Source organism: Hippoglossus hippoglossus, chromosome 14, assembly GCF_009819705.1.
Source record: "Hippoglossus hippoglossus isolate fHipHip1 chromosome 14, fHipHip1.pri, whole genome shotgun sequence".
Taxonomy (NCBI): domain Eukaryota; kingdom Metazoa; phylum Chordata; class Actinopteri; order Pleuronectiformes; family Pleuronectidae; genus Hippoglossus; species Hippoglossus hippoglossus.
The window spans coordinates 6,757,540-6,784,568 of NC_047164.1; the positions used below are offsets into that span (position 1 = coordinate 6,757,540).

At 40.1% G+C, this 27,029-nt stretch overlaps 1 protein-coding gene across 3 annotated transcripts in view; it reads left to right on the forward strand.

Moving 5' to 3' along the window:
- Positions 1–27,029, forward strand: part of rxfp2a (relaxin family peptide receptor 2a) — a 70,497-nt gene that overhangs the window by 27,477 nt on the left and 15,991 nt on the right. For 2 of the 3 annotated variants that reach the window (XM_034607658.1, XM_034607660.1), the window contains exons 1-10: positions 455–805; positions 6,482–6,628; positions 12,699–12,782; positions 13,962–14,067; positions 19,714–19,785; positions 21,211–21,282; positions 22,987–23,058; positions 23,834–23,905; positions 24,913–24,987; positions 26,073–26,144. In XM_034607658.1, coding sequence (XP_034463549.1) covers positions 721–805; positions 6,482–6,628; positions 12,699–12,782; positions 13,962–14,067; positions 19,714–19,785; positions 21,211–21,282; positions 22,987–23,058; positions 23,834–23,905; positions 24,913–24,987; positions 26,073–26,144 — 857 coding nt within the window. In that variant the 5' untranslated portion in view covers positions 455–720. Of the gene's footprint in view, positions 1–454; positions 806–6,481; positions 6,629–12,698; positions 12,783–13,961; positions 14,068–19,713; positions 19,786–21,210; positions 21,283–22,986; positions 23,059–23,833; positions 23,906–24,912; positions 24,988–26,072; positions 26,145–27,029 lie in introns of those variants that run through there. The other variant, XM_034607659.1, reaches the window with a different exon arrangement.

Here is a 27,029-nt window from a genome sequence, read left to right on the forward strand (position 1 = left end):
CACTTCCTTCAGTTTGACTTCTTATTTCTAAAACACACCATGTAGCTGCTGCAGCTTGATTTCGAGACACAACAGCTCCGAGTCCCGGTCTCTTCCTCCAGGAGCTGAGCTGAGGCGTCCGTCCTGGGATCCAGCAGATACAATACTCCTGCACGGGTGGGTGGGTGGGTGGGTGGATGGATGGATGGTGGATGCAGCTCCTGCTTTTATCCTCTTATTCACACTTTGTCATGCTCGGTGCAAGATGACTGAGCCTCTGCAAGCGAGTCACAGAGAAAGTGGGGGGGGGGGAAAGAGACGAGACTGAGGATGAAAAGATCTATTTAAAGAAAGAAGGAGAGAGAGAGAGCTGAGGAGGAGGAAATGTTTGGGCACCTTGTTGTGCGTGTGCGTGTGCGTGTGTGTGTGCGTGTGCGTGTGCATGTGTTAGAGAGAGGGAGGGAGAGAGAGCGAGGAGGGGGAGTCCTTCACAGATTTACTGACAGAAGAGTGTTGGAGAAGATGTGGTTGTTTTTACGCACCGGCTCAACGCTGCTGCTGCTGCTTCAGTGGATCCATCGGATGGTTTAGCGCCTTTTAATCGTCGGGTTTGTTGTTTTCCAAGGCTCAGGACTGAGGGGGACTGCTGCTGCCGACTTGTGTGTCGGTTGGTGTCATCTGGAGCGGGGGGAACATCATCCTGGGTTGAGGTGCGGCGGCGGCACGGACGCAGAGAGCGACATGAGCGCAGGGAAACTTGTGAGGCTCAGGATGGACGTACCTGTCATCATGCTGCTCATCCACTTGACCTACACTGAGATCAGAGGTAATGAAAAGTGGAGGAGGGACTTTCTGTGATATTGATCACATATGTTTTTTAAATATTGTTTATTTCATTATTTTAGGCAGTTATTGGTGATGGTCAGTGTCCATAGTGCAAACATGTGGCCCTTTATGCACTGCTGAGGCAAAAGGAATCAAGTTTATCATGTTGGGTCATCCTCACATTTGCATTTGTGAATTAGTGGAGGAGACAATTATGCAGAATATAAGGAACTGAGGTCTCTGCAGGTCAAACCTCATACAAACAATGACTGGAGGGTTTGAGTTGAACACCAGTCTTGTTTCTTTGGGGAATCGTCTGCTCAGCTGCGGAAATGAAATAGAAAATTACTCTTTGACCACCGTCATGGAATCAAGTGTTAGATGCTTTTCAATTAGATGATGAGAGATTGTGTTCCATTTAAATTACAACGTTTCTGATACCGTGGTTAACAAAGTATTCCTGTGAGATTATTCAGCCATTTCGTTCAATGGTACATTTTCACTGCCTGTAGTCTCCTTCCTCCTCTCCAGCCAGTGATTCATCTCCTATTGTGTCCGCAGATACGTGGCTGGATGAGATTCTGTATGAGCATTACTTTGACACACACACACACACACACACACACACACACACACACACACAGGACAGACCGCACAGCTGCTGTTCTGTTTCACACTTTAATTTACAGCCAATCCCACACTGTTTCAATCAGGCTGGAGGAGTCTTTCAGGAATTTAGGTGTGATTTTTGCCAAAATTAGAAATTAAAGCAAAATGAGAAATGTTGATTTTACAGAAAGATCAAGATTTTGTTCAGTTTAGTAAAATGTAACACATTCTTATTTAATCACAGCTGTGATATATATATAATTATAAGTTTAAATAAAATTAACAGCAACACAATGATATCATACAACTGAAAGTCTGGCTTAAGTAAACACATGAAAAAATGCATTGAAAAATAAAAGTATTCAATGTGCAAAATTGACCCATTCAGTGGGTATGATAAGAAAATTCATTTATATTCATTTATATTATTAGAATTATTATTATTAGGTGACAGCAATCTAATAAATGTAGTGAAAAAAAAACTTATTTCATATTTTTGAAACATCGATAAGAAGTATGTTGTAATATAGAATGAAAACTTGCATCTTACGTACAAATTTCTCAAAAAAAGAACATCTATGTTTTGTTTGAGACAAAAAAGTAAAACTGCTAAATATAAGAGTGAGTCAAATCAATACAACAAAAATGTATCAGAAAATAATAAAACAAAGACTACATGACTCTCGTGCTGTGATCAATGCCCCTCGACCACATCTCACCACCTCAGTTATATCTTTAACACATTTAAAGCTCAGGCGTCATATTCTGCTGTTTGAGAAGCGATTCGCAACAAGTCCGATCTTTTCCATCACCTTGACGGAGAGAAAAACGTGGAGAAACGTTTTGCACTTTGTCCACTAATCAATGTCAGTCATGGAGCAGATCCATTTTAAATACTGTGACAGTTTCTGCAGCTCGGGGAGGAATGGGAATGACGGGGGAGGCTCCCAGTGTTAAACCAATTAATCTCTTTCCCAAGCATGTGAGATGATGCATTCACTCCGTGTCGTCACTGTCAGATCCTCTCTGTCCTCAGGGAGAGGGGGTGAGTGACAGAGGATCAGGGCTCATTACCGGTGATTGGTTGTCCCCAAAGTGATTTATTGTAGACTATTACTGTAATAATGAATAATGTTGATACACAATCTTCATTCCCCTCCTCATTTCAAAATCATCTTCATATTTACCTTTTATATAGTAATTTAAAGATAGTTCTTTTGCTTGTAATTTGATTTAATGAATGATTTAAATGATGGACACATATAAAAAAACAGATAAACACATAGGTTCAGAGACAAACTGGCCTCAAAAACAAGGACACTGCATCTCACCGTGAGCCTGAAGGCACCTTTTCCAGACATCTTAAAAAATACTAAGAGGACTGGTATTACGAGTGTGAGCAATTTGGTGCATCTTGATTTGAGGGAGCTGTTGGTCGGTGGCGGAGCTCTCTACCGACTGATTAAAATCAGTTGACTCTGATTTTAATCTTGAGGCTCATGATCAAAACAGCATTTTTGACATTTTTTTAATTCAGGTCTTTTCTGTGTCTACGCAGCACAGATAGACTAATCCTCACCTTTATAAAACACAGTGCATGCACTCTCCTTTGGGGTAAAACAATGGATCTTATAGCAATGATTTACAAAGTTCTGCTGCAGGAGAGCTGACTAAGAACAGAAGGAGAAGTTCCATCACATTTATTTTAAAGTCTTTACACTGGTTAACTGTTGGTTAAATTGAGTTTATGAGGCAGTTCAGGTTATTTGCACCTGACACCTCTGTCACAAATGCTTTATTTAACCTATGAACCAGAAAGATCCTCCTGTTCTTCTGTTTTATAGCTGCTAAGCCTGGTTATATATGTATATATATATATATTGATCGATTGATATATGTAAAGACAGATTTCACAAAATAATTTCACAAAACTACTAGAATTAATTGTTGTAAATTGTTTTTCAAGATTTAGATATGAAGCAACACCTAAATCAATCAGTTAATCAATCAATCAAAGCCTTCATACAAGTCCAATGACCAAAGAGTGACTGACAGATGGTGAAAATGGACTGGGACACAATAGATAAATCCAGGCTAAACAGCTATAAAAGAGAAGAATAAGAGAATCCAAAAGCTTCGACCTGGTTCATTAAGTTAAAATTAAGCATCTTTTGTCCCATGAGGTTGGGGGGGGGGGTGTAACAGAGGCTGGGGTGATGTCAGTCTGCATCTCCTCTCGGCTCCAGTCACCGTGTGTCAAGGTGTGTGAAGGTGTGTGTCACCCTCGGAGGCAGGGGACAGTCTGACTGAATCTGCTCTTTACGTCTGGGAGGACACTTTACTGACCGCTCCACTAATTCAAACAGGCTTTTCTATTATTGTCTCCGTGCACGCAGCAGCTCTGCACCACGGTTTCAATACTTGTCAGAATTCGTCTTCTTTTTTTTTTTTGCCAAGTTTTAACAGTTGGTTTGTAATAAACCGAAGGGAAACGGAAGCTGTGGAAGTGGCTCGTAAGTCACTCACACACCCGTAAGGTTTAGGTTCAGCAGGCTGCAGAGAGGGGAGCTTGTCATTCTGTCACTGTTGGAACCTCACGTCCCAGCCTGCACCTGAAAGGAGGTAAATACACGAGACGTTCCACCTACACTAGAAGAAAAATAGCAGCTGAAGTTTTAACAGAGTGATATCCGTGAAACATGTTCACCGAAGCATCATTTGTCTCAGACTTATTTTCTTTCAGCGTGTGAGCCCCCCTGTGAGCTACTCGTCTATTTATCCACATTATGGCCCTGTAAGTGCTGAGCTATTCATTTGTCTGCTCAGCTCGGTGACTCACACCGTCCATACGCTCCACACCACATGTTCCAACACGTTTATCATCATCTATCTCGCTCTCTCATCACACTGCGATCAAAATGAAACCTTTTCCATGAGGGCGCAGTGCTGATGTTCGGTCTCGAGTGTTTGTTCACACATTCCAGGACTTGATAGTCAAAGTGAGCATCACCTCACACACTGCAAAAATGTTAACGTTTGCAAAACTCCAATTGTACATACTGCACATTTAAAAAAAACGAATCTACAGTTGTGCCAAATAATGATCTTTTATTCTAATAATTTTTCTTTCATAATTAGTGCACGACCCGATGTTGCCCTTGGGCCGCAACTGCAGAGCCAGAATTTTCAAACTTTATTCAACCACAACAATTAACTTCAGGACGTTAGGTTTCCCCTGAGGATAGATGAGAGGTGACTCAGCGTGTGGATATTAGTTATTCATTTATATACACAAACAAAAAACATGAATAATATTGTATTGAGGGTGAATTTGCTCGGTTTACAAAGCCGTTAAATATTCTCTCTTCACTTTATTTAAAAAACATTTCAAGCCAAGTCATTGTTACAGTGTCGTAAAAAGCCGTTTTGCTTGAGTGCAGATCCAAAAGGAACATGTGCCACTGTCCGGCCACTGATGCATGACTGTGCTGGAATCAATCTGTCACTGTCATAGTTTAAATAAGATTGAACTCTTTCCCTGTTATAAAATTGAAGCTATTTTTTGTTTTGGAAACTGGAGTCGCTGTTATATAGAAACATTTTCTGTGTTTATGGAGCTTTGCGTTGTATATATGTATATTTCTGTTGCTTCTCCTGGATATATTACATTTTGACTTCACATGAGAATGAAGGCGGGAGCTGGTGTGGTTTGTTCTTATGAATTTTGAATCGTTTCTTCTGACATTTTCTGGTTCGTGGAATTTCCTGGTATCCTGTTGTTTGTTTCGTCCAAATATAGAGACACAAACTCCAAGTTCTTTTGGGAGAGTCACATTCTCTAAAGTATTGATGTAAGAATCGTAACATGATATAATCAAAACCTTGAGAAACATTCAGGTCATAATATAAAAATATATTTCTACAAATCAAAGATATGAACCAATCATCTTGTATCCAACAACATTTAAAAATGGTTTGTGTTAATAAGCAGTTTGATAGTAATTTGATACAGTGGAACTCTCTCACATGAACATACTTGTTCACACCATCGTCTTTGCTCTTTTGCTTTTTCAGTTAAAACGTTTTTTTTTTTCTGTTTCCGACAGTAATCTTCAAAAAAAAACAACAGGTACAACAAACAGCTCTTAGGTTTGTGTTTGCTAAGTGGCCATAGCGAGGGATCGGAGTAACGCTGCATGTGTCCCTTGCAGATATGAGCGGCGCCTCTGTGTTAGCCGGCGGGCGATTAAGAGGGATTTGTCTCCGGGCTTGTTTTACAGGCCAGAAACCGCGACAGGCTGCTGTGAACTAACTGAGGAAATAAGTCGTCAGGCCCGAGTTTTGTGGCTGACTCGTGTTTTATGAAGTGTTGATAAATGATGAATCTTAAAAGGCTCATGGGAAACCTTTATATAGTCTCTGCTCAGCCACACCACTTTTAAAGTTTTGCATAGAACCAAATCATTGTTTGATGATGAGGAAATGGGCCCCTCGACAAAAACATTAAAAAAGGGCCCCCATCGTTTCTACCGTACCCAGACTGAAAGAACTGCCAGTTTATGCCCCTTTTTATGTCCCTTCTGAACCTCTTTTTGTGGTTGTGTGTGACTTTTCTGTTCTCTTACATCTTTTTTGGGGTCTTTTTATGTCACTTTCTGATCATTTTGTGTCTCTTTTCCTCTTTTTATGATAATTTAGTTGTTGTTTTGTGCCATTGTTTGGTAATTTTGTCTCTTTTTGGTCCCTTTGCCTCTCGTTGTGGCCATTTTGCATCTTTTGATTGAGTTCCATGCTTTTCAAACGTGAAATATCAAACATGAAATAGTTGTCCCTTCATGCGGATAATTAATCAATGATCACAATGTGTAATCAAAACAAAAAACGTATCAATATAAATTCATATGCTGATGAAAATACAGTAATTGCCAATAAACAAATATCCTGCCAGGTTTATTGTGCTAGATGAGCTTGTTATGGAGTCACACATGGTTCTCTGATATCTAACAGGGGAAATCAAAGAACAAATTACAGGGGTAATCTCACTCTTTCTCCTTCCTCCTTTCCTCAGCTCTGGTGGCCAGCAGCAGGGTGGAGGGGGAGGACAGATGCCCCCTTGGCCAGTTTCCATGTGGGAACCTGAGTGAGTGTCTCCCTCAGGTGTTGCAGTGTAACGGACACAAAGACTGTCCCAACGGAGCGGACGAGCGACGCTGTGGTAAGTGGATGTAATGATCATTGTCTTCATTTAACACTGTCAACCAGAGGATAAAATATAAAGAATATCACTGTTATCTCAACCACTGCCTCAACCACATTGTGTCCTCTGTGCAAAAGTATGACACCCTCCCATATGATCAGCAGAAAAGAAAAATGAGGTGGTCAGAGGATTGTGTGAAAAATTCTATTCATCAAATTCAATTTATTATATTTAATTTAAGAGTATATAAATGTCAGGTTGAGGAGTAATTGCAGACATCAGATGAGGCGGCTTACGCAGGAAAGATCAATCAAACAGAAGGTTTATACAGTCTCTCACTGCAGGTAGACAAGATCATTTTATTTTCCTTTTAAGGCTTTATATATCCACGTCTGATTGGGCAACACCTCTGACACATCCACCAAAGGAGAGAAACCACCTCAAGCCAGTTGCAAACAGTCACACACAGTTCCAAACCAACATGACGTCAAGTCTTAAACCAACATCATAACAGTAAAACTTAGTTTTTTACGAGTTTCTAATAAACTGGACTAACAAGAGGTGACTGTGAAAAATCATGACCCCTATGAAAAACATGGGCAGTCGCTCAAAAAACATAAAAGCAATAACTTTGCAAGTGATTTGGCATGTAGGTGTAATAGCAAATGTCGGCCATAAAGTTTGAGATATAATTTTGCAAACCTTGTCAAAGACTGAGCCGTAAACTCTGGCTTATTTACAACCTCAAGGGAAAAAAACGTCTTTCAAAGATGCTGAAACTTGTTGAACAAAATTTCATCAGCTAATTAATGAGGCCTTCACTGGCAAACACAAACTGTCTCCACTTCCTCCCATCATCCAGAAATGAGGCCAAAATATCCTGGAGATACCGACGCTGGCATGGGGATGGATCCTCGGTAGTGAGTTCCTAAAGATACATACGCTTGTTTTTTAAAGCATCAAATTAGTAATTAAAACCAAACTGACTGGATAAATTTGAACTTAGAATTAGAAATCAGGAACACTTTGTCATGATTTACCCATTTATTGCACAAATGGGAATTCAGTTATGCTTGTCGCGGATGGCTCCATTCTTTGTTTGTTCCCTGGATTAGCAGAGCAGCATGCTAAGATAAAACAGGGAACCCATGCAAAAACAACCAGTGGGCGTAGCAGGCAAGATACGTTTGTTCAAGATGAACACCATTTACCACAACCATGTTTGGACTCTAAAAGGTGGAGGCTGGGGTGGTGGAGGCAAGGTGCCGGCAGCAGGTCGTGGGCAGCATTGTAGCTGAGTAGGGATCAGTGAGGAGGAGGTTGTATTTAAAGGGGCCGCTTTGTTGAGAGGATGGGCTGTGATTGGTGAGTGACTGACAAGCACCCATAAACCTATCAGTAGCTGACAGCTTATGAAAGCTGAGCACATGACTCCGTGTCCTGCATGAACTAACGAGATGCTTCATTTAGTGTGATGAGCACTAACTAAAATGACTTTGGACGTGTACTTTTCTATTAGCCCATGTGTGGAATCCAGGGAATGTCATGACGCACCTTCAAGTGTCACATTTTCATACGAGCTGACTTCTGAGTCCTGACGACTGAAATGTCAAACAAGATAAAGAACAGAGGATGACGTTCATGTTGCTTAATCAAAGACATCGGGACGCTCTGTTGATTCAGCAAATGGAGGTGTGTGTGTGTGTGTGTGTGTGTGTGTGTGTGTGTGTGTGTGTGTGTGTGTGTGTGTGTGTGTGTGTGTGTGTGTGTGTGTGTGTGTGTGTGTGTGTGTGTGTGTGTGTGTGTGTGTGTGTACTGGTAGATTCAGGAGGAACGGAATTTTCACTGGCCTCACTATTTCTAAGAAACTCCACTTAAGTTCAACTTAAAGTAACAAAAGCAACTATAACCCCTCATAAAACTTCTTCATAATGACATACAGTTATTTTAGTGAAAACACCAGAGCAGCCCCTGGAGCTGTTCTCTCCACAGGAGCTTTGAGGGCCCCAAGACAGAAGGGACGTGGAGGCCCCCCCCCCCCCACCACTTAATACCAAACCACATCATTCCAATCTTCAAATGATTATTTCTTTGAAATGATCAACAAAGTACATACTGTGCAAACACATAAATAAAGTATAAATGTAAATCCCAAACATTATCCTGGACACATCATACACACGCACGTAGACGATCTAGTCCTCAACCAAATCTCTACAATTACGAAGCTTCCAATTTAAGGGGGTCTCACAAAGTTGTGGATAAACGTAATCAGCCGTTCTCAGGGGGGCACCCTCTCAGCTCGCGGCCCCAAGCGATTCCCCGCCTAACTGACTCTGTTGTGACTCCCCTGGCTCTCTTGTGACTTCTCAGAATTATATAATATCCGGAGAATTGTTTCCAGACATTCTCTGGAGTTTGTCTTTCATGTATGAAGAAGAGATTGTGGTTGTTTGGGTCAGAAGCTTTCACAACATCAGGAAAATGTCTGGAGTGTTCCGAGGGGTGGAGCCTGTAGAGCACGCGGGAGGCAGGACATGGCGTTTTAATTCTGCCGTCACATGTTTTTGTTTACAGCAAGTCGACACTTATCACCAAATGTTCTCAAGTTAACATCTTCTGCTGTGTCTTCCTCGTCTATGGTACTGCTTTCATCCTGACATGTTTGGGATTTTTTTCATGCAAGTATTCTCATCTTGGCTCAGGAGATCAATTTCCACACTTTTTACTAGGGGGCTGGCAGGAAAAGCTCTGCTGAATGTCTGACTGGGACACGTTGGCTCTGACATACAGCCCCTCCAGATAATTTCATCAGAAGGTCCAGAGTTCAGTTTGCATCTGAAAGGAGCTCAGGATTGTGAGCAACTGGAAAAAACCTCCTCCCCACTTTCTATATTCTCTATCAACCAATTTCTCTGCTAACTGAATGAGTGGGCATTAACATAGATAAACACTGACAGCAGACTAAGCTGATTGAATATTTAATCTTTTCTATTATTCAATCTACTGTCGAAACATCTCTTTAACACGATAAACATTCATCTATAATATCTTTTCCCCCACCAAAAAAAATTCTGCAGGGTTATCCAGTTTTTTTGGAGGAGGGGGGGGGAATCAAGAAGAAGCACAAATTGATCTCAGGGTGATTGTGTTTGGGCCTTCGTGCCAGTAACCAGAAACTCATTCTGTGCCGTATTACTTCTCCTCTCTCCCATCCTCACTGTCACGAGCACCAGGCTCCCGTTTTTCAGATCTCGTTTCTTCATTGTTCTGAAGGTGAAAGTCGACATCTTAAAATTTACAGCTGGAATGTTTTTAACACGACTGCAAACTGCAAGCACGTAGTTTTATGTTTACAATCAGAAGGGGGATTGAAAAATAGAGCAGTTTTTTATTTACCTGCGAGGAAATTTCTTATTGACTCTTTTCACCTCTGACAAGGAGGCTTTGTTCTCACCCCGTCCGTTTGTTTGTTTGTTTGTTTGTAAGCAAGATAACACAAAAAACAACTGAACGGATTTCCGCGAAACTTGGTAGAAGGAGAGAAGGGCCAGAGAAGAACCCATTGAATTTTGGTGCGGATCTTCAACATTGCATTGCAAGCGTTTTTTTCAACATTCTCACTGTTTTCCGAGGGAATAATTTATGGATCTTGATAAAAAAACAATTAGGGCTTATTAAGGGAACATGTTTCTGTGCATGTGTGAAATTTGGTGCAGCTTGATTGAAGTTAAGGGAACTGTTAGGCCTCGGCGGTGATCAAGTTTCAAAATGTCAAGTTTCACAAATTTAATTAAAATAGCCATTGGAGCCTGTGTCCGACACGACTGCAGTCAAACGTATCTGGGTCACACACTGAGGGAAGCTAGGACGGCTTGGTTTATCATTCTAGTAATGCATCACACGTAGAAATGAGAATCTGACCATGATGCCGGCTCCTTCCTGTTCTGCAGCCGTCACCTGAGTCCCAACATGCTGGTAGTCAAATGTCTCCAGCACCTTTTAATTTCCATAGTTAAAATTTATTGTTATTTATCATCCATTATAAACACAGATAAAGAAAAATCTGTTGCAACATATTGATCGGACATTAATGTGCATGCACCTCAGGGAATGTTACGTTATTGCCTGTGATAAAGTGAATCCTCTGCGGTCGTCTGTGGAACTGCAGAGCTGCTCGATGCCACATCTTCTGAATACCACTTTTCTGCCAAGCGAACTTTTATGAGATGCAGGAGCTCTGATGTTTAATCTATATGTGCAGGTGCAGGTGCAGCCAATGTCTGGAGCTTTTTCTGTGTAGTTTGTCAAGTTCAGTCTTCCAGGTGCTGTTATGATCTTTATGCATGAGAGGAAACCTTGAAGCCTGTCAGTGAGATGAATATAGGTAGTTGAGTCCCACAGCAGAAACAAACGGAACAGGTATTATCTCTCTCTCTCTGTGTGTGTGCGTGTGCGTGTGCGTGTGCGCGCATGCGACAACAGAGGCAGACAGAAATCAAACGGATAAGATGCATGTGTGCTCCAGTTGAGCGTCGTATTACTCATAACAACACTCACAATAACAATGATGTTGGCAGCTTTTCACATTTGTATTGAAGTCCATTATTTCCATTTGTTCAGGCTGAGGGGAAAGAAAAGTTTGTAGAACTTAGAAAGCAGCTTATCCATGATCTCACCCCACTGCTCAGTTCTCCAGAAACCTGAGCGAGGATGACAATGGTAAGAAAATCTTACAGCGAGAAGCCGTGAGCGATGCCAAAACACGGGATATGGGTAATTGGAGCAAGTGAAAGTAAATGAAAAGGGAAGGACAGATGTGTGAAGCTGAGCAGATTCTGGCATCTAGAAGAAACTGCCAGATACAATGTGATGTAGATATAAGGCTGTAGAGCTACAAAGTAAAGTAAAGGCTGTAAAGTAAAGCTGTAAAGTGTCCACTCTTAGCTTGCGTGAGGGTAGGATTCAAAGGAGGATGTAATTTAAGAGTATGTTATGTGACTTGTTAGAGGGCTTCAAATACACACAACTGCATCGTCTCATACCCATAGCTGGGCCTAATGTTCAGTCACAAAACAATTTGCTTTAGGTCCATTCTCACAGTTGACATGTGTGATTTCTTTAGAGAAGTTATTTTCTGGAGATAACATAAAATATGAGCCGTAAGTCTACATATAAACAAATAAAATATATCCCTCGTGTCACGTGTGCTCCACATCACCGATCATTCCTTAACTCCGCTGCAGCGTCAGGGAGGTGCTGAGTTGCAGCTGACAGGAGGTGGGACAGCTCACAGAATGTGTTGGCATGTTTGACAGCTGGCTCTGTCTTATGGCAGATATGCAAAGTCTGTCTTTCATTAAACATCTTGAGCTGATCAGAGGGTGCAGACGAATAATAATATGAACCATCAGTGTGATAAGAACTACCTGAACAGACTGAATCTATATTTGAGTCAAATTAATTTGGTATGTGCCTACTAACACGGAGGAGGATAATAATCATTATTTATTTACAAAGGTAGAATATGTTAATACTTAAAGTGATGATTGGATTGCATTGACACATTGCCACTATTAATAATAATTATAATAACAGCTGTCAGTCAAGTAAGTTATGACCTAACTGTGGTGTAATTGTGTGGCAGTTGTTTAGAGAAACCTTTTAAAGTGTAAAATATGTGTGTTGGTGAAGTTTCGCAGTTGACATTCCAGTAGCCCGGAGCCCACTGATGTAACAACAGCCAGATTCGATTACGTTCAGTAATAGTTACAATAGAACCAAGTCCCTGCAGGGTTTAAACTGTTGGTGCCTGTCAAGACTTCTTAACTGTAGCTGAATTCAATCTCTTCCCTGTCTAAAACAAGAAGAGAGAACATGATTCAAGGGGCAGAGATACGTCGTTCAGTGCTGCAGGGATTTAACAAAGGAGAGTCCCTGTGCTGCTGCTGATCATTTATCAGCTTTATCTGTTCCTCTACTGTACTTACATTGTACTCCATCTGAAGTCAACACCATCCAGCTCCGTCCCTCTCTGGGTTTTATCTGTGGTGCACACCTCACTGTTGCTCCTTGTTTGTCTTTGCAGGAGACAACATCGGATGGGCTGACTTGTTTGGTCCAACACTACAGAATGCCAGTCCTGTGGACCAGTACTTCCTCAATGAGTGTTGTAAGTGTTTATATCAGTGTGTCTCAATGTGTGTATTTAAATTTATCATTTACAATTTATCCTGTGTGTATGTTCATTTATCCATTTATCCATTTATCCATTTTTACCACTATACTATCTAAACTACCATATCTTGTTACTTTACCGTACTTTCCTACAATATACTATACTTTCCTATACTATGCTTTACTATACTACAGTGTACTGTACTATACTATACTGCACCATACTGTACTATACTACACTACAATGTACTGTTATATACTATACTACACTATTCTATACTGAGCTGTACAATATTATACTATGCTAGACTATACTTTATTATATTCTGCACTATACGGCATGCTACTATACTATACTATACTATACTGTGTGTTACTATACTGCACTGTACTATACCATACTATACTATAATGTACTGCTCTTTACTGTACTAAATGATACTAAGCTATACTTTACTGTACTATAATATACTGTGCAGTACTTTATGCTACGCTGTGTTGTACAGTGCTATGCTACACTACGTTACACTATAGGCAAGGCAAATGTATTGATATAGTGCATGTTAATATACAGAGGTTATTCAATGTGCTTTACAGAAATAAAACAAGCATGAGCCTACAGAACTGAGTCATAAAATGTATTAAAAGTAGTAGGAAACTTTAAAAAGTATTAAAGCACAAGTCAGATATACTAGTCAGACACCAGTGCTTTCCTTTCCCCTCATTAAAAAGCAGCATACTACACTGCACAGACCTCCCTGTGATTTGTTACATAAGGTTGTAGGACACAGTTGCTGTGACTCAGAGGCTGTGAGTCAGAGTTCTGCCGTGACTTTAAGAAAATAATTCAGAATAGTAACACGTATCTTTTTATAATGATACCGAAAAACAATTAGTGTTTAATGAGGACTGCTCATGATGAACTTGAATTGGTCCGTTAGCCCCAAAGCTGATCTGGTGAACACGATGTTAATTAATTAAATGTTAGTTATTTTCTGAGAAAAAAACAACAACTTCATGTTCCTAATGTCTGTGTAATAATCTCTCTCTCTCTCTGTGTGTGTGTGTGTGTGTGTGTGTGTGTGTGTGTGTGTGTGTGTGTGTGTGTGTGTGTGTGTGTGTGTGTGTGTGTGTGTGTGTGTGTGTGTGTGTGTGTGTGTGTGTGTGTGTGTAGTTCTGCAGGAGTACCCAGAGAGTTGTGACTGCATAAAGACAGATGTGGAGTGTGTGGAGGTCAACCTGAAGGACGTCCCTGCCCTCTCTCCAAATGTTACCTGGCTGTAAGTGTCCTCCAACTGTCATGACTCTGTGTACAAACATGTGTGTTTGTGCCTCTGACCGTCATCAGCATTAAGGGACATTGCAGATTCTTCATCAGATTCTGGAAGATATAGAAAGAGGCAGAGCAACAGATCATTTAAAACCTTTTTAAACATTTTACACATTGAAATGATCTCAACACAAGTCAAGCTGAACTCACCGATATTTAAAAGTATTTTCTAATAGTGAATGATTTATTAACAGCAGGACAATTGGGTTTTGCTGAGCAGAGGAATGATCTGAAAAGAGCAAAGAAAATCGAATTACAATGACTCTTCTTCTTAGCACTTTTCACCGTCCTGCTTTTGACCTTTGTCTGTTACACTGCACTCAAGTCTCAGTGTAATTATTTTTAGGAAATTGTGCCTTTATTTAAAGAGGCATGACGATATAAACAAATACAACAAAAAAACGAGCAATTGCTTTCAAATGATTAAAAGTAGAGTCAGTATCTGCCTTCCTGGTCTCGTTTGTGATATCTGCTGAAGATGCAGCGAACGTCACAAACGCTGCTGGTCACTGTCTTGGCTGCTGCAGCACTCAGCAAGTCTGATTTTTATTTGGGGGGACGACCGGCTGCTGGATCAAACGTCAGAGAACACGTCTCCATGGAAACCCGCCTGTCTCTGAGCCCACTTCACCAGCAGGGGAATCCTCAGACAGAACCCGCACCCAGCAAAAAATATCCTGTTGTTTTTTTGTTAGGCTTTTTGCCAACAATGTCTTTATAGGAATAATTCAACCTTACTGCAAAGTCGGCTGCAACCTGACATCGTGTTTGAATTCAACAAAGCAGACGTGTTATGTTACAGGCATTAAATAGTGGAGTTTTGCACTTTCGAGACATTCAGACAAGCCCTCCTCCTCCAGTTTTTATGCTATTCACTAAAAACATATCTCATCAATTAGATTTAATTTTCTCTTAAGGTACATTTCCACAAACTATTACATGGAACCGAGGTGATCAACCGTAAAATCAAACTTTGCTATGTTACATTAAACAACTTTAATTTCCCTTCATGGCAAACTCTAGTGATTGAATGTGAAACGTAATCCATATACGTTTTCACAAATACCAAATGTAATTTTGTAGTTTATATCATTTAAATGTAAGTATAGAACATTTTTCCTAAAGTCGAATTTACCAGGATTACATTTCTAAAATGTAATTTTCGTTTTGTTCCCTCATGTCTTAGCAAGAAATCAAACAGTAGTATTAAGTAAAATGTCAAACATCAACTCAAACACTCTTTGTGTCACCAGTTTCCACAATATTCATGATTCGGGTTTCACTCCTAAATCTATTTTACTGTCTCCTTTGTTACGTGATGCTTTCTGTTTGCTGTGGTTATATTTATTTTCTCGTTTACTTCTTTTATTTAGTGGGTTTAGCTGGAAGGTAATTTATCAGCTGCTGTTTCTGAAGAGTTAAGTCATTTTAGTTGGAGGCCTAATAGCTTAATTGAATCATCACCTCACACTATTGATCCCTCTGTTACGAAAACCAATAAAGATGTCCCAGATTACCCATTGAGCTTCTAAATGTTGAAGGATTTCCCTAATTAGAGATGCATTACTTACAAAAAACTGGCTTAAAATCAGTTGATGTCTCATTTACTGAATCCAGTCTGATCATATAGTGTGGTGTGGTGAAGCGGTCATTCATAAAAAACAACCTTTAACTGTAGCTCCCGAACGCCCTTGTTTTGTTCTTTTCCCTCTGTGGTGAGTTATCGGTCCCTCAAAGCTCCCAAGCAGCCAACAACTCCTCCGACTTCGTCTCGTAGTCCACAGCCGACCACAACAAGCTGAAAGAGCCTTTAACAATAACAAGCAAAAAAGACGATCTTTGGGGACTTTTCAGTTTTTTACTTTGTGCCGGGGGAGATTGACTTACTGACTAACCTCTGAAACTATACTTCCCCAGAATGGAAAACAAGTCATTAGGATCTCACTGTAATTCTCAACACATCCTCGACCTTTGAATGATCGTTTCAGTTTTCCCAAGAGGTATATAAATCGAGTTTTCATTAGCATATTCGTATTAAAAACAGAGCATTTGTCTTGAACTGTGATGCTTGGGAAAGGTCATTTTTCAAATTTGTTCCTGTTTTTCTCCAGGCAGTCACTCAGCCTGATGTTAAGTCGTATAATGCGTTCATGTATTCATCTTCTTAAAAAACAACTTCTATATCTGTTTTCAATCATTGTTCAAGGTCCAGTAACTGCAGGACAGTTCTCTTCTCCATTCTCTGCAGACGCTGCTTATTTAATTATAAAATCAATCACATGGCCTTACTGATGACGGTTTAACCTGGTTTAGATATTTATTCAAGATTATAATATGACACCTAATCCACTACTATCCCAAAGCACAGTTTGAGATGTTATTGGAAACAAAATGGCCAGTAGAGGAGTTTGCCGTCCTGTTTTTTCCCCCAGTGACTCAGGCTCTCTCATCTCACTGTCTTGCTGAATTAGCACATTCACCCAGGTGTCATGTTTCCATCTCTGCCGATCGGAGCTGGAGCCAATAAAAACCCTCTCTACTATAAATTAATGTGACCTGCGACTGTGATCGGTCAGATGTGTGTTTCTGTGGGACTTTATTGTGTTGTTTTCACACACATTTGAAGTTTTTCAAGAGACAACTTCACAAATTTTGAAATAGAATCTGTGAAGTCACCCTGAGGCTCTCCCTGGAGGAGCTTTGTCAGGTCTGACAGCCACCAAGACACAGGGCTCATCTCAGCTTGAGCTTGGAGAGGACCGGTTTTAACAGGAAAGCCTGAGAGGGTTTCTTCTGCTCTCACCAGGGACTAAGAGTCAGGATACCTCTGCCCGAGCTGCATCGATTTTCCCACGCCTGTTTTTAGATGTATGTCGAACAAGTCCTTAAACTTTAAGTGTTCCTTCAAGTAGGTCAAATGGACGATAACGATGAAGTGACTTTATTATTGTAAATTACCAATAGTAAATCAAAGGTGCTGCATGTTTTCATTTCAGCTCCACTTATCTTACACTTGTCTGGGTCATAGCTCTTGATATTGCAGAAGCTTTCTAAATAATAGCCAACATAAAAATCTGCATTAGTAACCAACAAGTTCAGTCCTTTTTTCTAAACCTTCTAACTTTAATAAATAGAAAACACACAGATTGTTAATTTCTTGTGAATGTGATATTAGAGGAATTTCCTCAGGGAATGTCTTCAACAAACATTCACTCTGACTCTAGGACGAACTGTTAGACTTTGATTATCAAAGGTTTACGCCATTGTGACCCCACGTCAATCCCATACACATGAACATGACATATCAGGAGCGCCTGGTGGGTATTTAATTACATCTGGAACAGATGTCCATTCAGACTCAAGGATGGGTGGTAATTCTGTAGTTAATGATACATGACCTTTTTAATGGATTTTGGTAACGGCCATTGCATCATTTGCTTGCTCTCAGTCTGACCTTCCTCAGCAGAGTCTGTTAGAATATCCTTTTTTGTGGAAACACATGAGATACCTCCCTGCCTGGGACTTAATGTCTCCTAATTATCTATTCTTGTCAACTAAGTATTCAGTATTCAGCTCGGTTTTTCAGTCTCTTATCGAACTCGGTGAAAACCTCCTGCTCAGACACCGTGTGGAAATAACGTTTACCATTTGTGAATAATTAATTTGTTGCCCTGTTGACCTGCTGTCAGAAAAGAGGAACTAATATAATCAGTTAAAATGAAAACTTTGAGATGAAGACAAACTAAAAGCAAGTCCCACCTCAGCTCTTCAGAGATTTAAATCATTCACACTGCATCACTGATTGTCTGTTTCTCTCCCATTCAAATTTTTTTTTCTCATTTCCATTTGCTGTGAAAAAGAAAATCTTGTTCTTTCTCTTGCATCTTAAATTGTTTGAAGAAAAGTCCCACTCTGCTGGTTTTGTTTCTGTCTTCTATTCTGCTTTAGATTTTATCTTTTGTGAGTCCCTTTGTAATGAGACATTTGAGAAAGTGCTGGGTAGATCACATTGAAAATGGGTTTCATGTGACCCTGGTCTGTAGTTAAGTCCTTGTTCAGTTACAGTCTCGTAATTATCTGGCTGTGGGGAGGGTGCCGATACATTTATATCTGAGTAGAGAGGAACATTGTTAGACAGAAAGAACATCACTGCTGTCTCTGTTGTCCTTGGTGCCTATTTCCTCAGGATTTGTTGCTCACTTTATCTCCACTCTGCACAGATTTTTACCACCAATGTGTTTTGTTGTCCATCCGTTATAGGTGTTGGTGTGGGGGTATCTGTATAATGCTTTTTTTTGTTGTTATTTTTTCTTTGTTTTGGTTAAATAGCGTGTATCAGCTCTTTTTCTCTGAGAATTCCATAGAGGAAAGTCTTCAAATTTGGTACAAATGTTCAGTTTGACACAACGATGGACTGATTTGATTTTAGTGGTCAAAGCTCAAGATCGCTGTGACCTCACAAAACATGTATTTTGCCTTTTTTTAATGCAAAATCTCAGGAACACCTCCAAGGAATCATTTAAAATTTGGTACAAATGTTCAGCTGGACTCACAGATGAACTGATTAGACTTTGGTGGTCAAAGGTCAAAGTCATTATGACCTTGCAAAACGTGTTGGTCTTGTGAAAGCAACATCTCTGGAACACCTTGAGAGAATTTCTTAAAATTACGTACAAATGTTCACTTGGACCAAAAGAAGAACGGATTTGATTTTGGTGGTTGAAGGTCAAAGGTCAAGGTCAGAGTGACCTCATAAATCATGCCTTTTGCCTCTTGGTATCTGAAGTCTTCTTTTAGGGAATTTCGTCAAATTTTGACGTCGTCAGTCGTCACTTGGACTCAAGATCTAACTGAAGAGATATCAGTTGTCTAAGGTCAAAGGTAATGGCGACCACATATGAGGGCAGGGTCACACATATCCGAATGTAGCAGTGGTGAACATTTGCATCCCGTATACTTCCAATCAAATAAAACATTTGCTTCCTGTGGTGAGGCATAATTTGTCTTTTAAGCGCAGTTCAAATTCTGACCTGCGATATTCGATTCACATTCAGGTATGTGTGACTGGGCTCTAAGTACTGGAAAGAAAATGTATGTAGACTAAACTGCACTAGTTGGCTGAGACTTGCAACTACGAGGTGGTAATTCTAGTTTGGCTTGATGTGGTGTAAAAGACACAACAGGTTACCTCTCTTTAAGAAGGTGTGTGTGTGTGTGTGTGTGTGTGTGTGTGTGTGTGTGTGTGTTAAGCTAGTGTGTGTATATGTTTTTGCAATGCTGGTATTATGTTCATGTCCTTTTAGTAAACTCTCCAGATTCCAGTACTTTCCTGGACTTTTACTTCGCCGACTCTGACAGCTGATGGTTCTTTTACTGCAGAGATTTGGCAGCAAGAGCTTTTTAAAACCTATTTTCAAATACAGCAGCAGGAGCTGAGAGTGCTGCTGTTTTAGTCTTTGCCCGTAATGCCTCAGACCTTGAGTCTTCTCTTCTTAACCATCTGTTTCTGAATGTAACTGCACTCCAGATGTCTGTTTATGCAAAATGTGTATTGTGTTTTTCCGTAAAAAGTAAGTTTTTCCGGGTTGTGTTTCAGGTCGCTGAGGAGCAATGACATCCGAGTGTTGTCGGATTTTGTTTTCTCTGAATACTCGGCTCTACAGAGACTGTGAGTATTATTCTGCTTGTGCTTCTTTCCTCATCCTCACAATGTTTTACAACTACGATATTTTCGTTTTTTATTGAAATGTACTGTCTCATTATACTCTGTACTGTGAGAGAGCAGTTGTTTATACTCGTGGTTTATTGATTATTACTGTGTGTCTACTTTCAGTGTGTGTTTGTCTGTGGCCTGTTCCTCATAATTCCTCATACTTTTTGAGGCATATACAGAAAGTGAGAGAGACAACAAATAGTAGATAAGAAAAACATTAATGACGAGAACAATTTGTCTACTAATAAAATAGAGACAGGTACATACAAAATATAGATGAAAATGTATGTGTTCCACCAACACACTTTTTTCAGACTAAACTCACAGGATATGACTTTACAAAAAATATTTGAATTAGGTTTCTCACAATGAAATTCTGTTCAAATTAAAATACTGATCCTCGAGGGGACTACTTGAAGCCAGTGAAACTCCAAACCAAAGTTCACATATAAAACTAATCTAGAAATACAATTATGACAGAAATAGCTGAAATAAAGAAAAGACAATATACTGCATGAATTAAAAGTGTTTAGCGGTTTGTGGTGCTGATATAGAACTAAACTAAACTGCGCTGCTTTATTTAGAAAATAATAATGAGCGAAACAAAAGTGCTGGCTGTTAATTACATTTTTTTTAAAAAGCACAATAATGTCACATTTTTATGTGTGGGGATATACATTTTGCCTGTAAAGCACAGGGCACCCCGCTGATGATCTGATTAGATGTTGGAGCCCCTTTCTGCATAAATGTGGATGTTAATGAGAGAACAGTGCTTTCTCACTGTTCTAACTGCTGTAACCAGACACCCATCGTTTTTATCTGGCAGGTCTATCTGCAGAATCTATAAAATAACAGTTGCTAATTGATACACATTCAAAAACACATTTGCTGTCTTCAAAGTTCATGGAAAGTTTCCCATTTCTAAACTTTAAACACAGATTAAAGGTCAGTAAGTGCTCGCTTGTTATTGTTGTGTTTTTAAGTGTCATCATTTGCATCCGGGCATCTCATTGTTCCCTGCTGACGACTGTCCGGTGCCTGTTGTTGTGGAGGGAATATGCTGATTAGTGTATTATCCTGTCATTGTCATCTAAAAATGGAACGATTGTGCACCGGATGATAATTATGGTATTACCCTAACAGCATGGTATTAATCACTTTGACATTATGTTCGAGTCAAGAGCGTGTGTGTGTGTGTGTGTGTGTGTGTGTGTGTGTGTGTGTGTGTGTGTGTGTGTGTGTGTGTGTGTGTGTGTGTGTGTGTGTGTGTGTGTGTGTGTGTGTGTGTGTGTGGATTATGTTTATATTCATGAGTTTCAGGAGAGAACAACCGAATAATTTCCCCCAATTACGATTACATAATTTTTCTTCTTTTCTCAGGTTTCTGCAAAACAACAGCCTCCAGTTCATTTCCCCACACGCCTTCAGCGGCCTGCACAATTTAAAGCGTCTGTAAGTTTCCTACTCACTTCATCAATGATACTGATCTCTCCTCACCCGACTACATGGATATTATGTTCCCTCAACACACTTTTCACTTTCCTTCACTTGAATCTCCAATGTATTTATCTCTTGGGTGTCGAATTAAGATGAATGAATTATAAACGTTTATTGTATCAATTAATCCAGCACGTTTTCTACAGCATATGGATTCTGACTAGTTTTATTCAAGAGAGCAGTTTCTGGTAATTATAATGTGATCTGAAAAGTGACAATGTTTGCAAATGCTTTCCACTGTTAATGTTCCGACTGTGACGATATGTATTTTAAATAGCACATGCCGTGAAGGACAAAAGTGAAAGGGATGAGATCAATAAGCCTTTACAGACTTTAAAGGGGACATAGCATGCCCATTTTACCACAAGTTGATATGGTTCCTTGGGGTCTTAATGAAATGTCTGTAACATACTTTGGTCAAAATACCACAAGGATCATTTAAAACAGCACCCTTTTTACCCTGTCTAAAACAGCCCTCCACAGAGTGACCTGTTTTGAGTGCCTGTTCCTTTAAATGCTACTGAGCCAGCTCCCCCCTCCCCCCCATGGTTTTAAACGATATAAATTACATATTTTATATGATATAAATTATCAAATATGCATCCCATACTTTGTATTCCCCTTCTGTTGTCCTGGAGTTTTAATTTTCCCAATTTTCCCAATTTTCCCAATCACATAATTGAATGTCCCCTCTGCCCATCCACTACAAGCACACAAGCATATAGACAGAGAGAAAGAGAGGGGTGGGGGGGGGGGGGGCTATGAAGACCATCATTTACCCCCGAACCCCGACATTCAACGGGTACAACAACAAGCGGAGAAAGCAGAATCGCGGGCTGACCAGCGCGGAGAAATGCGCGTCCCGTGTGAACAGCCAGGCGGCTGCGCGCTTGAGAATGGCGCTGCGCTGCGCTGCGCGGCGCAGCACTTCCGCGTCCGGTGTAAACCCGGCGTAACGAGTGTGGGGGGTGGGCCAAGGCCATGTAGGGAGACTTCCAGTGTATTGTTACGACACAATACACAGGAAGCTCATTCCAGTCACTCAAGCGTGACGTTTCTGACTTAGAGGAACCATAACAAAACGCGCGAGTGGTTTTTTTCCAGAGTTTTTGGGTGGGTAGACATGCCAGATACCCACATTAACGTGTAGAAGCACTAACAAAGTGGAATTTTCATGATATGTCCCCTTTAAAGGAACTGCAGTTTATCCTGACAATAACTACAACGCTGTTGGGTCCATTTTACAGGTTACAACCAGAGGGAGCAACTCTGAGGTGTACTTGTCTGTAACTGTGTACCAAGACTGCAACAAACCCTTTTTTTTCATTATAGACTGATTTCCTTGTTATTGTTTTAGACGATTAATCGTCAAAAAGTCCACCTCAGAACTTCTCCCAGTCTAAGAGGACGTTTCAGTATGTGTCAAATGAAAACTACAAGTGAAATCCTTCCTTTTGAGAAGCAGAAACTATGCATTTTTAGCTTTTGTTTTCACTTTGATTGCTCAACTTATTGCTCTAATTTCTAATTAATAATAAAACTAGCTGCAATCATGAGCTAATTGATTAATGCAACTATTTATTTCTGCTCTTCTGAATTTAGTATATTACTTAACAACATAATGAATGTTGGTATGTTTTTCTCCATTGTATCGATCAGGTTTCTCAGCGAGAACTTGATATCCTCTCTCAGTCCTGGTGTGTTCAAGGACCTCCACCGGTTAGAGTGGCTGTGAGTAACACACACACACACACACACACACACACACACACACACACACACACACACACACACACACACACACACTCTCTGTTATGTGTCGGTGGTTTTTTCTACAGTTCGATCTCATGCATTCATTTGTGTATAAGGAGTCTTAAATATGTACAGCTGATTGGATTAAGTCCTATTTTCTCCACAAAATCTATTGAGATCAAGAGCTTAAGGGAAGTGGATTGTTTATCATTGTTTACAATTTATCAGGAGGAATAAACCTTCAACCGGCCTCCTTGACTCCTCTGGGAAAACTCAAATATGCCAACAAGCTGCCAAACAGTGAAGCAAATGGTACAATATATAACTGAGAAATGTCTGCATGGTATTCCAAAGATCTAGTGACGATAGCTTACACTGTTAGCCTCTAGCCTCAGGTCATTAGCTTACACTGTTAGCCTCTAGCCTCTGGCCTCAGATAATTAGCTTACACTGTTAACCTCTAGCTTCAGGTCATTAGCTTACACTGCTAGCTTCTAGCCTCAGGTCGTTAGCTTACACTTTTAGCCTCTAGCCTCAGGTCATTAGCTTGCACTGGAAGCAGGAAACTGTTAGCGTCCGGCAGTTATCTTGGACTAGATGCAGGAAACTGTTAGCCGCTAGCCCCTTAGTCAGGCATATTCTAGACTTCTATCAAACAAAAATAAACTTTGATAACATCAAAATACATGAATAAAAGTTTGACTTTGCTTCGTAACTTATTTGAATATATTTCCTTTTTTTTCATGTGTGCCAGGATCTTGGATCATAACCCACTAACAAGTTTGTCCCAGGACACGTTCATCGGGCTCCAGTCTCTTGTGTATCTGTGAGTTTTATAATTTCTTCCTTGTTAATAATCTGTTTTGCAAAATTTCACGCCTTGTTTCATGCTCGGTCATGTCTCTGTATTCTGATGGGGATCATTATGGGAGTTTTATTTATTTCCCAAGCCAGTTAATCAAAAGTCAAATGTATTTATAGAGCACATTAAAAACTGTGAAGTGTTGACCTGAATGCTCTACAGAGAAATGTGAATTAAAATTTAAATAATTTTAATTGAATAGATAAATTACAGACAGTGAGTCTTAAGCTGTGCCTGATTTACATTATATTGCACTTTAGTAGCTCTTATTGCCATTTTGTCCTCTCAGATATTTACTACAAAGTTCAGTCTCCATCCTTTCAAGCCACGTCACGTTTCTCTTCCTTTCTCTGTACTTGTCAAGTAATGGTTTATCTCTAGCCGTCCTCTGACTGACTTGGTACGACAGTAAGATATTGTTCTGCTAGGCTTTGTTTATGTCTGTCCTTTTTCTTTCCACTTGACTCATTCTCTTGGCTGTTTTCTTTGCTCACTTAGGTCCGCAGCAGGTTCCATTTCAATACACGTCCTCTCAATGTTTATGCGTGAATAAAAGATAAGAGACATGTTAATGTGCCCCCACTCTCTCTGCCTGTTTGGCAGGAGTGACTCTATAGAATTATGTTGTATGTACTAAGACTTTTTAGCTTTACCTATGTCCTTCCTGCTAACATGGAGGAGGAGAGGTCTATGACCTACATTGCAGCCAGCCACCAATCCAGATTTTATGGACCCTTATGTCATCCATTATAGACTATGTTTAAGATACTTAACCAGTACCAGAAACGTTCTTACTATGTTAATTTATTTCCCAGCAGTTGTTTCTCTAAATTTTTTTTTTAAACAGGCCACATATCTTGTTATATCTCTTGGTATAAAAGCTGGAAGTGCTTTGCTCTGTAACTGAATCTCCTGCTGTAAATGTTTAATCTCTGTTTTTGTGATGTTGAAATGTTCCCCTCTCTTGTCAGATCCATGGTGGACGCCTCACTGCAGCAGCTTCCTCACCCCAGCTTCTGCGAACACATGCCTGCCCTGGACTGGCTGTGAGTCTGCTCTGACAGTGTACTTGTGTGTGTGCAGGTGTGTGATTCAGTGACTGTCTACAGAATTTACCAGACAGGTGTGTGTGTGTGTGTGTGTGTGTGTGTGTGTGTGTGTGTGTGTGTGTGTGTGTGTGTGTGTGTGTGTGTGTGTGTGTGTGTGTGTGCGCGGGTTTGTGCTTTTGTGCGTACATAAAAACGAATGAGGTCTGGTAGATAGAGGTGACGAGGGGTTGCATAGTTTCTGATATGAGGCTGAGACGAGTGGTCCTCCAGACTACATGAGAGCTGAAGATCTCCTCAGCACATGTCACCGCGGTCGGTCAACTCCATCGGCTATTTTGGGGTGTGAGTGTAGCTTGAAGCGCACCAGCCAGATGAGTGTGAAAGTGTAATGGCCTCATGCTATCTGTAGCTTTTATGTCTTTGTGTTAGCAACGTGCTGCCAATCAGCCCTCGTACCGACTTATTTAAATTCCAAAGCAAACAATGGCTGTCACTCTTTCCCCGTCCCACACTGTAATTTTATTCTCTTTTCATTACCCTTAAACAAAAACTCCAGACAAATGACGTACAGTATTTTAACACCTCCGCCAAGATGGTTATTTTTTCACCCCTGTACTTTTGTTTTTTTGGTTAGTTGCTCAGCAGGATTACGCAAAAAAACGGCAGAACAGATTTCCGAGAAACTTGGCAGAAGGATTGGACATGGGCCAAGAAAAAACCCACATGCATTTTAGGCATGGATCCTGACAAAGGGACAGACCCTGGAACTTTCTTTGACATTGCAAAATAGAGCATTTTCATATTCATATTTAGGGGAATGTTATCAATGAGTGGGTGTAATTTTGTGTAGATGCAAATAATAATCCAGTTCTAGTAACATGTGGTTTCACAAGGGGACTGTTGGGCCTTGGAGGAGATCGTCTACTCAGAGTTGTAGTTCCTACCTTTGTGCTGATTTGGAAGAAAAATATTAGAAGAAAAAGTAAATTTGGACAAAATCCAATAAACTCAAACAGCACAACAGATGAACAGCCGGTGTTTTTGGACTTATCTCAGTTTTCAATTTATATTCTTGTTTTTAGGGATCTTGAGGGAAACCACATTCAAACTCTCAACTTCTCCATCCTGAAGAGCTGCAGCAAGCTTGAGGTTCTGTAAGTATCTTGACTTTAAAACATTTAAAAAAGCACAGTTTTTTGAATGCAGCATTTGAAATGAGTCTCTTGTCTGTCAGCTGGGATGAATGAGTTGGTTTCCAGCATGTAGCGACGTTGGACCTCCACACGACATCGGTCAGTTATTGGGCGGTTGTGTTTCCACTGTTATTCATATATACCATATTGTCTTTACCTTCCTCATGTGTTTTATGTCAATTTCCCATTTACATTAAGTTTAGTTTAGTTCAAGACAGTCCAGTTGAACCTGAAAGTAAATCAAAAAATGTTCATAAAATTTGTCACTCTTGCTGTCTCCCACACACAGACAGACACACACACACACACAAACACACACACACAAACACACACACACACACACAAACACGCAACCACACAGACTCATTTGTATACTTTTATTTATTGTATTAGGGAACATAAATAACAACAAATGCGCTGCAGTATGTCCTGGTTCATCATCATGAACGACCTCAGAACTCAGCCACCAATTAATCATAATGTAATAACATTCATTCAGCACTTTTCAAAACAAGGGTAAAAAGTTTGCCTTGCAAGGACAGAGGTAAAATTAATTAAAGTCATAACTGGGTCTTCAGAAAGTTGTTTTTATCTCATCTATTCAGCATTTATGGATGGCACTTAAACCTTTTATAAATGATTCATAGCAGTATAATTATAGTTTATAAAACCTATAGAACAAGTGTAGCAACAAGAAAACACACTTACAGTCCACAAGTAAAAAGAATACACACAAAAATATATAAGTTAATGTTTTTTTGGGGGCTGATGCTGATATTTGGCTGCTGTTTATTCTATACAAAATTTTAGTTTTCATACCAGCAAACAAATTTTTATCCCGATATG